This window comes from Platalea leucorodia (assembly GCF_965183815.1).
Source record: "Platalea leucorodia genome assembly, chromosome: 2".
NCBI classification, from domain to species: Eukaryota; Metazoa; Chordata; class Aves; order Pelecaniformes; family Threskiornithidae; genus Platalea; species Platalea leucorodia.
Window position 1 is genome coordinate 83,128,876 of NC_138824.1, and position 13,524 is coordinate 83,142,399.

Sequence of the window (13,524 nt, forward strand, 5' to 3'; positions counted from 1 at the left end):
GTCCAAAGCAATCAGAGAGTGATCATATTTTATCAGAATAACTCTCACAACTATATACTTTTAGCCAACTAGATCTTTACACCAAAATGAGGGAGGTTTTTTTTTTCCAGCCAGCAAATATTTTGAGAATCAGTTACAACTCTCATGAAACAAATATTTCTTGCCACAGCCAGGTCTTTTGGCTCTCGTGGGAAACATCCTCACAACAGCTGAAGTGTGATTTTGAAGGTAACAGCATTCACTGTGCATCATTTTGTCACCAATGATGGAAAAGCCGGATGGGCAGATGGAAGAAAAGAGTAGGTCTACTATGGTATGGAGTTTCTTCCTGTTCAAGCCTACTCACCTACATTGAGAGTTTACCTTTAGGTCCCTCCTATGGTGATGACGCAAAGTATATTTGCTTGGTCAGTGAAAGGACACAGATGGATTGTCATAAATGTCCAGGGTGGTAACTCACTGATATATCCCAAATGCTACTGACAGCTTTGGGAGTCTTACAATACGTTTTCTGAGCCTCTACTTGTATGCTTGTTCATATCGTCTTGCACTGCTGCAATCTGTTCCGGCAGCCATGATGGCCAGTACAGAGGACAGCTAGAAACATTACAGAGCATTTACTTCCTCATACATAATGTTAGGTGCCAGTCTAATGCTGTGACAGGGTACAAATGTCAAAAATAGCATATTATATGTGTTTACAAAGAGCATGTCCAGACTGTGGTCACTTTCTTTTGATATTTGTCCCTTCTTTGGAAGTTGCTGTGGTTTGGACAGTGATTTCGGAATGGCTCAGTAAGAGACCTGAATGAAATCAGATGACTATGTATTCTTTTAATACTTGAAAATATTTTTTAATGTGATGAAGGTTCCCTTAGTTAGTACTTTCATTGGTTTCTGGGTTTGCCCCAAGACACTTTAATGAATGTTTTGGAAGTGTGACTAGCCAATTGGACGGCCGGCTTTCAAAATGTCACTTCACAAAGCGAAGACATTGCCAATACCGAATGAACTTATGTTACCCCAATCACATGCACACATGTTCCTGGAATTGTGATTTTTCTTAAGTAATATTTCCCTAGCAGATCAAGAAAGTATCCTGATGTGGTTTCTGAGTCACATTGATAATTAAAGTGAAAAGTTTTGCCTGTTTGTATGGCACATTCTCTACATGCAAGGTGACATATGATACAGTAACATGATGCAACTTTTTTGCAATTCAACCCGACTCAAATAGAATTCCCTCCCCAGCTGCACGCAAATAGTGACCACGCTGCAGTCGGTGACAATGAATTCTCAAAACTAACCCAGCGTGCTTTCCATCCGAAAGCATGGCTCAGGCAAAGCCATCCTGACATCCTGGTAATAAGGAGAGCAGTCACCCCTTTCCAAACCCCTGTGGCACCCACATTGGATTGCCAAATCCCATGTGTTCAGCTGCACATCTCTTGTACTCAGTATGACTCTGCTGAGGTGACAAGGACCCTAGATGGCGTTCTACCACTGACTGAGTGGTCGCACGCTTTAATTCACATTTGGGGGGAAAATAGAAAAAATACACAGATGTCCTTCAGGAAGCAATTTTTCTTAATGCAAGCAAACTAAAATACCCTGCTCAATTGTTCTGCTATTCATTGATACAGAAGCCCATGTATAGTTCTTTCACAAGGACATCCAAAAAAGAGCAAATTCTGCTTCGTCTTCCCATGGGCAAATGGGGTCTCTGCAGCTGTAGTGGGGGCACATAGCATTTTGTCTCCATCCCTCAAATCCCAATGAGAATTATGAAGATTTGCAAAACATGCTGGGGAGGTAGGGAGCAGGCAGAGAAGTAGATAAGGGACTGGCACATAGTGGGAGGAATAAGGAATTTCTAAGGAATAAGGGTTTCTGTAGGAAAGGTATCATATCAGATTTACTTCCCTGCAGCAAAATATCTCGGGTCACTTTTTCCCTCCAGCAAAGCTGAGCAATACAGTCATGTTGGGACTACATCTCAAAGCCAAGCCCAAGAAACAGCAATGGCTGGTTTTGTAACTGGACTTACATGCCCTGAGAGAAAGGTCTAAAAGAAACACGGATCCCAGTCATTTAGTGATAACTGTAAAAACTACTGTACAAGGTTTTTAATGGGAATAAGAATAAATGAGTTATCACCTATAACAACTGTACCTTATTTATTTTTCCCAAATACCAATATGGTGTCCAGAGGAGAAAAGACACAAGTAAACCTTACTCAGATCTAGTCTGGAATACAGACAGTAGTGATCAGAAAAATATTTGCAGAGACAACGGCAGAGGTCTCACAAGCCAGAGTTTGCGCCAGTTTGTTGTTTGTTTTTTTTTTTTTCCATTTTCAAGCAGACTCTTTCTCTGTTTGCTTCCTGTGGGAGCCTGCATTAATATCACCACATCAGTGGTTAGAAACAACGCAAATGCCTGTGAGGGAGAAAGCACAAGTAGGCTGCAGAAAACAGAGACAAGCAACGTTCACTGAGCCTGAGTGGATTGCTTGTTGTGGTTGCCTTGTGACCACAAATCAACAGCAAGTTGCTCCACTGCCCTCTGAACCTGCCTTCCTGCCTCTCCTTGGCTTCACAGAGTTTCAGATGTGAGCCACGACTGATGTCAAAGTTTAATTAGCGCTGTCTTCATTTCAAACAGCTGACTAATAGAATGAATTTCTCAAATGCTGCATCTGATTAATCTGAACAGCCTGCTGTACTTTTCAGAGCTCTGCTCTATACTCAGACATTACAGTCCTCACTGAGATGGACTGTACTGGAACAGCAGCTGGGAGAGATTTTTTTGCTATTTCTCACGAGCGAGAACTGCTCTTGATAAAGTAGCAGTGTGTTAGTAGTTTCCTTTCCAAATTGATAAGAGCCAAGGACGGATGCCGTGTGGCATGGCAACAATACAGAATTGTTCTCTTATCCTTCGCTGTACCTTGTCAAGGCAGTAGCAGATAAGTCAGAACAAACTGGCTTTCCTCACAGCCTCCTTGACAGCTTTCCACTCCTGAAGGAAAAGCACAGACGATCATTTCTGCAGGAATGCAGCAAGTACATTTTCACATGTTTTTGGCTCATCGTGCCTATCAGAGATGGTAATCACAGAGAATCAAAAGCAGCAGTGACAAAGCTGGGATAATAAAACACTTCTGAAAACCACAATTTCCTAATCTTTGTTTAAAAGAGTTTGCTAACTTTGAAAGGAAGCTGGATGTGAGGATGAAAAGCCTAGTTTAAACAGAGAAATTGTTTCCAACAACCTTTATAGTTGCTTTTTCTAGCTGTTGAACAGTTTGCTGTACTTCCAGGAGTTGCCTTTGAGGAAGATAACCCACGAGACAGAAGATGTCTTCGAATCTCTCTTTTCTAGAAACTGAGCAACATTTGCAAGCAGTTATCAGACAGCTGTGTAGATCTATCTGAAAAACAGTGTCAGTCATAATTACAGAGACAAAAGCTTACGTCCAGCTCTGCTGCTTAGGTTTCTTTGCAGAGCTCTGTCTGTTTTGGTTGTACAGAGAGACTGCAGCTGGCTCTAGGAAGGGAGAGATGCAAAGAGCTTCCCGATTCCTTCTGCTCATGGTGTGACGGCTCTCCAGTATTTCCATGCCTTCCCAGGGGCAAAGCATTCTCCATTTAGGTGGTCTGGGGACCGAGGATCATGGTGAAGTGCTGTTTCACATTCACCAGCAGCCAGGGACTATGCACCAGCTGTGTTCGGAAAGTGGCTTCCACCTCTGTCCAGCTCACAGTGGCAATACGAGATTGTTGAATCTAAGAACTGTTAAGGCAAAAATGACCACTCCAGGCTGTATCAATGTTTACTACAGAAGTAAAAAAGGTTTAGCTGTGGAAAAGGAGTGCATGTAACAGAGAGCAGCCATGTTTACCTCCAGGGCTAAGCATAACTAACACCTCGGTCTTCTCATCAGAAAGCAGATTTCTAGTTCAATGATACTCTTTGGGCCTACCAGCTGTGGGTTTCTCTTTAATGAACCAAAGGAGGGTTCACCATGGGGAGAAGACCTCTACAACAAGAAAAAACTGTGAGTCTGTTATAACTTGGGCATTACCAGTTGTCCCTTTCTCTTGCCTTCCCTCTAACACTTCATTAATAACGTAAGGGGCAGAATAGGGCAGGGAGCAATGAGACTCAAATTCTCAGACATCAAGACCTTGCAACCTCATTAGAGAGGCAGTTTTAGTGTTGGAAGGCAGGAGCAGCTCTGACAGATCATTGGCTTTTCTTGGCAAAAAAATTACCTCGGCTCTGATGAATATAGGACATAGCTCTTTGCATCTAATTTTAAAATTCTGGAAAAAGTAGCCTATGTCTGTCATTGCTCTAGGAGAGGAAAAATGGGGGCGGGGAGAGACAGGAAAAGAGACAGCAAAGTTTGCAGTTCCCTAGCTGAGCGGTTCCAAAATGTAAGAGACGGTCAGGACAAAACAATAATGCTCAGTCTTCCGAAAACCCATGTGGTAATCTAATTGTTCAATGAGGACTTTGTATGTCAGGCTGGCACCCTGAACCAAGCAACTGGCATGCGAGGCAGAGGGCTTGCTGCCAGCCTTGACGTGAGTTCAGCTAAGGAGCCCTGCCTGACACCTGCGCGGCTGCGCTGTCCCAGTCTGAGGCTGCCCACCGCTTCCCATCATGAGACTGTTTTCCAGTTGTTTATAACACTGCCAGATGTTAGATGTTCAGGCTGAAACTTTCCACACCAGATGTCTGCCTCAAAATGATTTTAATAATTTTTTGCTTTCTCTGTCAAAATGGCTTGACCACAGTAGAGGATGAAGCTCCTTCTTTAACCGTGCAAAAACATTTTCTGGCAATCTCATCTTTGCAAATGTCTGGCGTTTCCCTGCTGTGGATCACTGTTGTGAAGCTTGACACCTGAGGAACCTTTGCTGGCCCAGATATATCTACTGCTATCTCTGCAAAAATCCACCCAAACATAAAAACCTCCAAGACCAATGCCTGTTTTTACCAATTGCACCTCAGATTGAATTTGCAAAACACAGAAATGATGTATTGCATTCACCTGCCATACCTGTGTACCATTGAACACTGTAACATGATGGACATTTTGTGGGGTATATCCACATATGCACACACACAAAAACCCACAGATCATACATGCTAACACAACCCAGAAATCTAACATACTGTGTAAAACATTAAAAGAAAAATAATCATCAGCTTAGCCAAAAATCTCTGTCTACACAGAAAAAGCGGGAACAAGTGGAAAACCAGTCTTTTCCTTGTGGCAATCAGCAGCCAGTACCTGTCAAACACAGCCCTTTTTAGTGTGTTCTACACAATACCTTCAGGATAGTCTTAGAAACTAACAGTGATTTTTTATTATATACTGTACCCTGTGGCTAAGCTGGTTGCTTGAGAGTAGTATCCAAATTTCACTGAAAACAATTACAGATATACATATGTTGGATGGAAAATCCTATCACAGTGAATAAACTATAAACCAGTTTAAATTAGCAAGAAGAGCTCTTGCATTTATTCTAGGCAAAGTGGATATGGTTTCAAAATTTAATTAAAGGACTAACTAGTGGTTTACTAATAAACTTGTGTCCCACATGAGGACAGAATTATCATCACTGCCAATTATGCAATGATTAGTATTCTATATTAGAAAGCGCTTTCTGGTTTAAATAAAGTGATTCGTACATGTAAGAAACCAGTGATTTGTCATGCAGTGCATAAAGGTAATGTATACAAGACTGATTACTCTGGTCCTAATGCCTTCAAAGAACTGGTTGTTGAGGTTGTAAATTAAAAGCTTGTGAATGGTGAGCAGGCAAAGGAGTTAGTCATTAGTCATCCTGAGGCACACATCGCTCACCACTGCTAACTTCTTGTGCTGGCAACAGCAGTCTGCAATTAAGCACACAACTTAGCATTTCTTTTCTAAAACACAGGTCAGCATGCAGTGCAGTTCGCAGACTAGTGTGTGGTCATCTCTTGCAAGCGGGAGGTTTTCTGAGCTGAAAACAAAAGTATTAGCTTGTTTGCTCTGTTAGTGAAAAACAAATAATTTGTTCTGGACCACACACTGAATTAATCATTTTTGGACATACTGCACATGTAGAAACTTGTTCCAGTTTTTGTTCTGATTTTTCTAAATGGTTGTCCTGGATGTTCTCACATTGTCTCAGAAAGTCAGATCTGAAAAATCCTACTCTCAAGGTGAGGCTTCAGCTTAAATTTTGTTGCATGCATTATATTCAGAAGAAAGGTTAATTCCCCTGCAATGTGCTCTATTATTACTAGTTGCTGCTTATTTTAAAGTCCTGGACAACATCTTGTAATAAAACAAAAGAAAAACATTCCTCTGATTTCTGGTAAACAAGTGAACAACTGATGAACACGTGTTTTTAGAGGAAAATTTTCAATACAAGGATACTAATTCCTGCAATTATAAATACCTGGGAAAAAAGTGTATTTAACAAATATTCTAAATGCTCTGACTTGCATTTTTTGTTTAGATTTTGCTTGTATTTTGCATGACTGACACTAAGAGTTTAACTTAAGAACAAAGTATACAACAAGTACTTAAAAATAACTAGTAAAAAGACATAAAATATTAAACAGCAAATATGGATTTAAATTCTTTATGGATTCTCTTTCCTCTATGGCTGCTAAACATCTGTTTAACTAAATCATCACAAAAAAAAACCCAAGCACCAAACCAGCAAAAAGACCAGCACCTTGCACATGAAATGTATGTAATTCTGGCAATTTGGGTTATTAAGAATGACAGTAAATAAAGATCACTTACCTTCACAGATCCATTCTCATAGTCAGATCCTTGCAGCAGATGTAGAAGAGAAACTATGAAAATATTCACAGTTGCCCACGGTTTGTACATTCTGATGTTTAAAATCCACAGGTTACTACGCAGTCGTCGTCATACAGCTAGCGGCGTCTATTTCCAAATGCATTTCTCTATCAGCAATACAGAAAAGAAAAGCTTCCAGAATATCTCTTATAAACTCACAAAGGATTCCAATATACGAGAGTAAATATCTGGCTCTTTACTGCTCAAAACAATTGTAAGCTCCTCTAGAGAATGTCATTTCTTTGAGTAGATTTTAGATACACTTGAAAGAAAATCATGATAAGGGTTTAAATAGATATATATCTGTATGTATACACACACATACACGCTCGCAAGTGATCAGGTATGGATTCCAGTTACTGAAGTTAATATATCTTCCATCAAGGCACAAAGAGGCATTCAAAATCCATCTGTGGTCCAGAAAATGTAAGAAATCTGCTCTATTCTGTGCTCTGTGTTACAGCAGCCTTTTAAGATGGTAGTGTAATGGCCAATGTTTTGAGCTCGAGAGCTGTAATCCAACTCTGTATTAAAACTTTTTTCACAACCTTCATGGAAGCTTGCAGAAGCATGTGTCTTAAATCTGATACAGACTTTGGCAGTAACACAGTCAAATTTTGGCTCTAATCCCATTTTGTCCCTACCAATAGCATAGCAGTTTTTAAACTAACTGATGCAATCTAGACTCCCATTATTTTAAAGAAGATTACCTGAAACATGAAACTTCAGCACACGTTCTTACACAGCACACATATTTTAAGTTAATTCTTTTAAAAAAAAAAAGAGAGGGAGGGAAAAGAAAAGAGAAAGACTGACTTTCTTTAATGTATTCTATCTTATGTGGCATAGGGTTTGCTAAATAGATTTTAAAAAGCAAGGTTAAAAACAAAAAAGATTTTGATTTTTTTAATGAAAACTTGTGAAGCTGCAGATATAAAAGGAAAAAATCTATTTTTATTGCAGCAAAACACAATCATTATTTCTGCCCTGAGATGTGCATGCATTTCCTCAGTATATTCCCACAGTTTAAAACCAAAATGGAGATCTAACATGTAAAATTATAACACAGACAAAGGCTCTGATATTTATGCATGTTAAATCTATATTGCTGTACTCATATAATATATTGTGTTCAGGAGAGTAGTTCCACTCTCATATGTCTTAGGGTTTGCAGAATCAGACTCCACAGTTTTTAACATAAAACAGTCATGTACCTAATATTTCAGAGCACTGGCTTCCTACCTCTGACATCCAAGCAGTAGCTCTCTTAAATACAAGTCACACTTCTGTAACTATCATTAGCTTGCATAATTTCTTCCTAAGTATTCATCACAAACGGACATTGGAGAGAAAATTATTTGAATCCAGTCTTTCCAGCTGTTGTCAGTTAACAGAACCATTAGGTTTTAAAAACTTATACATAAATGTATTATTGTTTAGCTTTGTCTTTTGCCACTTGTTTTGTGAAATTCCCCCTTTTTTCTAGCTGGTGGCTTCCTCCCCCACCTAGCCCACATTGTTTCGTGCAAGGATAGCAGGAGCCTCACCTCTTTGAATTGGGTGTGAAAAAGCTCCTCTTCTCTAGGTACCTGCTTCTCCCCTTCGTACCTTCCCCGCACCCAGGCTGCCAGCAATATTCACACAGTTTCACAGGCCCCACGCTACAAGGGACATTCTGTGTCTGTACTGTAGTTTACCATTAAAATACTTTAACTATTTCATTCATCATTTTAAATTAATATATTATCTAATGCTTATGTGCAGTCACCTTCACGTCATTTAATGTCTCCATTTCCCTTCTGATAGTAATATCCATCTCCTTACAGGAACTGAGAGCCTGCTAAACTAAATGAATACTCTGCAGCCTCGGATGCACTGCTTCAGCTAAGGGACCAAACAAAAAATAACCACTATACTCTCAGGATTGCATGATAATAACTTTCTATTGACCTGTAATTAACTGGAGGGAGTGCTTGGCAATTAACGTCTCTCATTTAAGGGGATCATTATTTGAAACACAGACCCAGATTCACAAAACAGGCAAGAAGCGATACATGCCCTCATGCCCTCATGCCTGGTGAGTGGGATACTTCTACAGCCCGTCTCCAGCACAGTTCAGGGATGCAAAATTTCACCAGCCTGACCAGGCACCTGGAGCAAGCCTTCCCTCCGGCCGTCAGCCAGACCACATCTGTCATTCTCACAGGCATCACCTCTCTACTTCATAAGTTGGCAGAAGCAAGGGAAAGCCCAGAAGCAGCACTGAGGTTTTTAAACACCAGCTATGGAATTTCTCCTGCCACCCCAGCGAGTGTTTAACTGCTTGCACGAAGCAAAACAGCTTCAGCAGGGAGAGTGAAAAGCATCTGTGGTGGTATGTTCTGCAAATCAGCAAGGAAGGCACGTTTCTGAGAACAAGAGCATATCTCTGGTCTCTGCTCTAAATCAAGAAAAAAGCGATTCAAACCCAAGGGGTCTCACATCCTCAGCCTCACGGTGAGGGTGGTGATTGCCTTTCTGCCCTTGCAAGACCCACAAACTGTACTTCTGGGACTCTTAGCAATCTAGCACTAGAAAATCAAGGCTGCTTGTTTTGCAAATGCTGGAGGGAAACAGCTCAATAATATTTTGTGTGTGTTTTAGTTCATCACAGTTACTTGCCAAATTCAACTCTGAATTACAAATACATTTGGAAAGACCAAACTTGCATCTTTCTCAAAGCAAACCGTTCATCAGAAAAGTCCACCGACCTCTGGCTTCAGCAGGCTTTTTGGCAGGAAGACTGAACTGACCAGCAGGCACTGGATCAAACTCATTTACAAGAGCAAGTTAGATGCTACAGGCAGAAGACAAAAAATACCTAGTCTCTCCCTTAGGACTCTGGCATAAAGACTAGCAAAGAAAGAAAAAACCCTTTTGTTAACTGCAGAGGACTTTAAATCTAGCTCAAGGTTGTTAGTGAAAGCAAAGGCAAAGCAAGAGAAATCAGTTGATAGGACAGCAGAGCAACTCTGGTCATTGGTTTTTGGGAAATAATAGTGTTTTCACCATCTGCACCACTGTCCCCATCCCTTTCCCTATTGCTTTTGCCTCTCTTCTCCAGTTCAGGATATGAATTAGTGCTTCCTCCAGCACCATCTCAGCCCTGCTCCTCACACAGCTTTCTTACCATTTTTCCTGCCTACTACTGCCCTGAGAACAATCTAAATACTTTTGCATTGAAGCTCAAAACTCAGAAGTAAGTTGAGATTATATTGCAGGCTGCCTGCAACAGCAGTGAAGAGTCTTGCTGTCTGACCAGACACCTCCTAGGACTATGCCCTATGTTTTCATTTAATATATGAACACAAGTTACAATACTAACATTCTAGTTTCTTGTTTTATCTCAGTTCGCTATTGTAGAGCCACCTGCTCAGTTCTGTGCGCGGCTCGGATTTGTATTTCTTTTAAAACATGGCACTGTATAAAAAAGTACTTAAATAAAATTTACATGACTAATTCAATGACTCTACTTTTGTAGCTTAATAAGCAGCTTCATTGACATCAACAAGGCTAAATACTGTGTAATGAACTGAGAATTCAAACATTTATGTCACCTTTGGGTGAGCAGCTAATAGATTAATATTGTGGCAATGAGTCAGTTCTTCGCAAGTGCTTAAAAATTCAGTTTAGTTAAGTCTCTTTCAAATATTGATCAACACTGATGTCTCAAATGGATGAACAATACGGATGAAAAGAAGTTTAAATTTATTTATCTGCAAACATTATGTATAATTCATTCAATAATATTTTAAGCTTATGAGTCTTTATTCCAAAGTAACAGTCTCACATACATTGCACAGAAACTCTGATTCACTGATTCCCATACTCTGTTTTTGTGATGGAAGGGAACATGTAAAAGACTCAGAACAGATATTCCCAACAGATATTGGCAGATATTCCTAAGAAGAGACTAATCATAGTTTCTTTGTACTTTCCACTAATTTTTAAGATAGAATACGCAGACCAAGTGCAGCTTATTTACCAGAACTGCTTACCATGGTGCATTGCAGGTTCTATACTTGGGCTTCACAGCAAAGAGAAAAAAGGCCAGTACAGATGACTAGAACTGAAAAAATAGCACCATATTTAGCTTACACATTTCTTGCATGCATACACACCCAAGGAACAGAAGAATTTCTTGACAATGCTGAGCAACTCATATTCTTCAAGCTGAAATTCTTTCAGGTGAGACAGTAAATTCCTTCGTCTATCTGAAAATAACTTACACCCACAGATAGGTCCAGACTAGTGTCACTATTTGCCAGACAAAACTAAAAGGGAAACATCTCAAACAAAAACCATCTTCATTTGGAGAAAAGTAACAAAACACAAAAGGAAGATATTTCAGGCCTTTTAACACAAGAGTAAGCCATAAATCAATAGGACTACTCAAATCACAGAAGGTTTGTGAAGATATGCCCTAAATAAACCCCAATTAAATTGATCAGTCTCAGATTGCAAAGTTAAAACTGGAGATCAATAAAGGCATTTCATTGCCTTTACTTCAAATAAGGTATTATTTCACCAGATACTTCTCACTTGAGAACTCAACACCATTTCAAGTTTCAGCATGGCGCAATGTTCAGGGAAATAATGTAATTCCTAATGAAGGTCATTAAGTATTTGTAAGACGATTCTATGAGCAGATCTGTACATTCTCTCTAAGTAATCCACACACAGAGGAACTTTTGTTTTCTTGAAAATGACATAGAAAAAGAAAAATTGGGTCAATTATCTCAAATATTGCAAACAAAAATCTAACTTAGATTTAATAAGACATTCATGACACAGCAATTATATGGCAATTAGAGGTCACTCAGTACACATTATTAAATTAATTACCAAGTAATTATTAAATTAAACATTTTTTTTAAATAAAGCAATGTTTAGTGTAACGGCTACTGGCATCAGAAATTTCTATCAAATAGCAGAATGCTTGAAACATGACACTAAGTGCTAAGCTGGATTGGTAAAATTTAGAAAAATATGCAAAATCCAATCTGCAGAGTCTCAGATTCAGAGCATGACAAGACTCTGCCGAAGCCGTGCTAGTGGAGCGATGGGGGCAATACCAACCATCCACCTCCAGAGCCAGCCCTCACGCCAGCCAGAACGCTGCTTCATCTCATAAGGTTACACTTTAGCTACCCTTAAATTAGATAGCCTAACTGTCTACTTGCTGCAGCAAACCTAGAGCTCAGTGCAGGCTGAAAAACCTGCCTGAGAAGCAGAACAACCCAGCTGGATGCTGTGCCTCTACTGCACTCCAGGCTGCAGTGGCTAAACTGCTATCCATACCCCATCTAGCTAGCTTAAAGTTCACTAGGGAGTGTCTACACAAGCTACAAACACATCCTTGGCTGAAGGGCAGGCATACTCTTAACTTTAGCAAATACGAACCACAATATCCACCGGTTCAGTTCTCAGCCATGCCACGCTGTGGCCCTGCTCAGAGGAGGGATGCTGTTGTTAACGGCATGCAGCAGGAGGAGCACAGTCAGCAAAAGGCAGATAAAAATCACAAACAAAGATTTTTGGTTGAACTTTTGAGTGATGAACACACCTTCGAATTGCTCTGTCTTTGAAAGGCTCTGCCCTAACCTCATGAAGAGCACAGCTGCCTTGTTACCCTTCTCTAGTTCACATTTGTAATACCTAATGCCTGGAAAGATGGAAAGCCACTGTGGGGATGGCTGTTGTGCTGAGCAACAGCTTTAGCTAGCCCAAGTGTGAAAAAATTGGTGTTTCCTTGGTTTCAGTGCTTCCTTTGCATCTGTTTGTGTAACTAACTCCAACTTCTAAGGAGCCTAACCTACACGTCCCCTGATCCAGAGAGAAAGACCTCTCTCTGGATTCCCGTAATTCATATTTATCTACAATAATGGGAGCTCTGTGTCTGCTTGTCTTCACATCCATCTGTGTTTACATAACCACTAATGAGGGCACAACTGGAACGATAATCAAACTTTAATTACAGAGGCATGTAATAGCATTCACAAGCCTTTATTTCGCCTGTGACTTTTATAAGTCCTTGCTTCTTTCTAGTCCTTGCTTCTTTCTACAGAGAAATTAGGCAAGCTGAACAGAAGGATAAAAGAGGTCTCACAGTTAAGGAGAAGAAAGGGAAAGAAAAAAGGGGGGAGGGAGAGGAGAGGAGAAGAAGGAGAGAGAGGAGGAGGGAGAGGAGGAGCTCTGCCCAGGGAGCAGATGCCATCCTTCACACCTCTTATTGTAGCAAGGGCCTTGCCTCCAGACTGCCTGCGAAACACTGGCTGGCTGGTGTTGAAGTACATCTGAGGATCACTACCAGTTCAAGTCAGATGTCCGAAACAGCTCACAAAGCCAAGGAAGGAAGCAGATACCAAGAGGATGGATTCAACATCAACACTTCAATGTCTACATTCAGTCTGACACTTCATCCTCTGCTACTGTACAGTAAGAAAGGGAGGTGTAACTGCAAAGCACAGTGAGTATCCAGACTGCTGAATCCTGAATGGGTTGCAATCAAAACAGATGAACTCGTGGGCGCTTGTAAAGAAGAAGATAATAGGTTCTCATTTGCTCCAGCACACGTGGCACTGTTGCTAAATTACCCTGTGACTTAA

At 40.4% G+C, this 13,524-nt stretch overlaps 1 protein-coding gene across 1 annotated transcript in view; it reads right to left on the minus strand.

The window, feature by feature from the left end:
• VEGFD (vascular endothelial growth factor D) overlaps positions 1-6,943 on the minus strand; it is a 28,598-nt gene extending 21,655 nt beyond the window's left edge. The window contains exon 1 of the mRNA XM_082337619.1: positions 6,818-6,943. Coding sequence (XP_082193745.1) covers positions 6,818-6,907 — 90 coding nt within the window. The 5' untranslated portion in view covers positions 6,908-6,943. The remainder of the gene's footprint in view (positions 1-6,817) is intronic.
• Between the last annotated feature and the right edge of the window lie 6,581 nt (positions 6,944-13,524).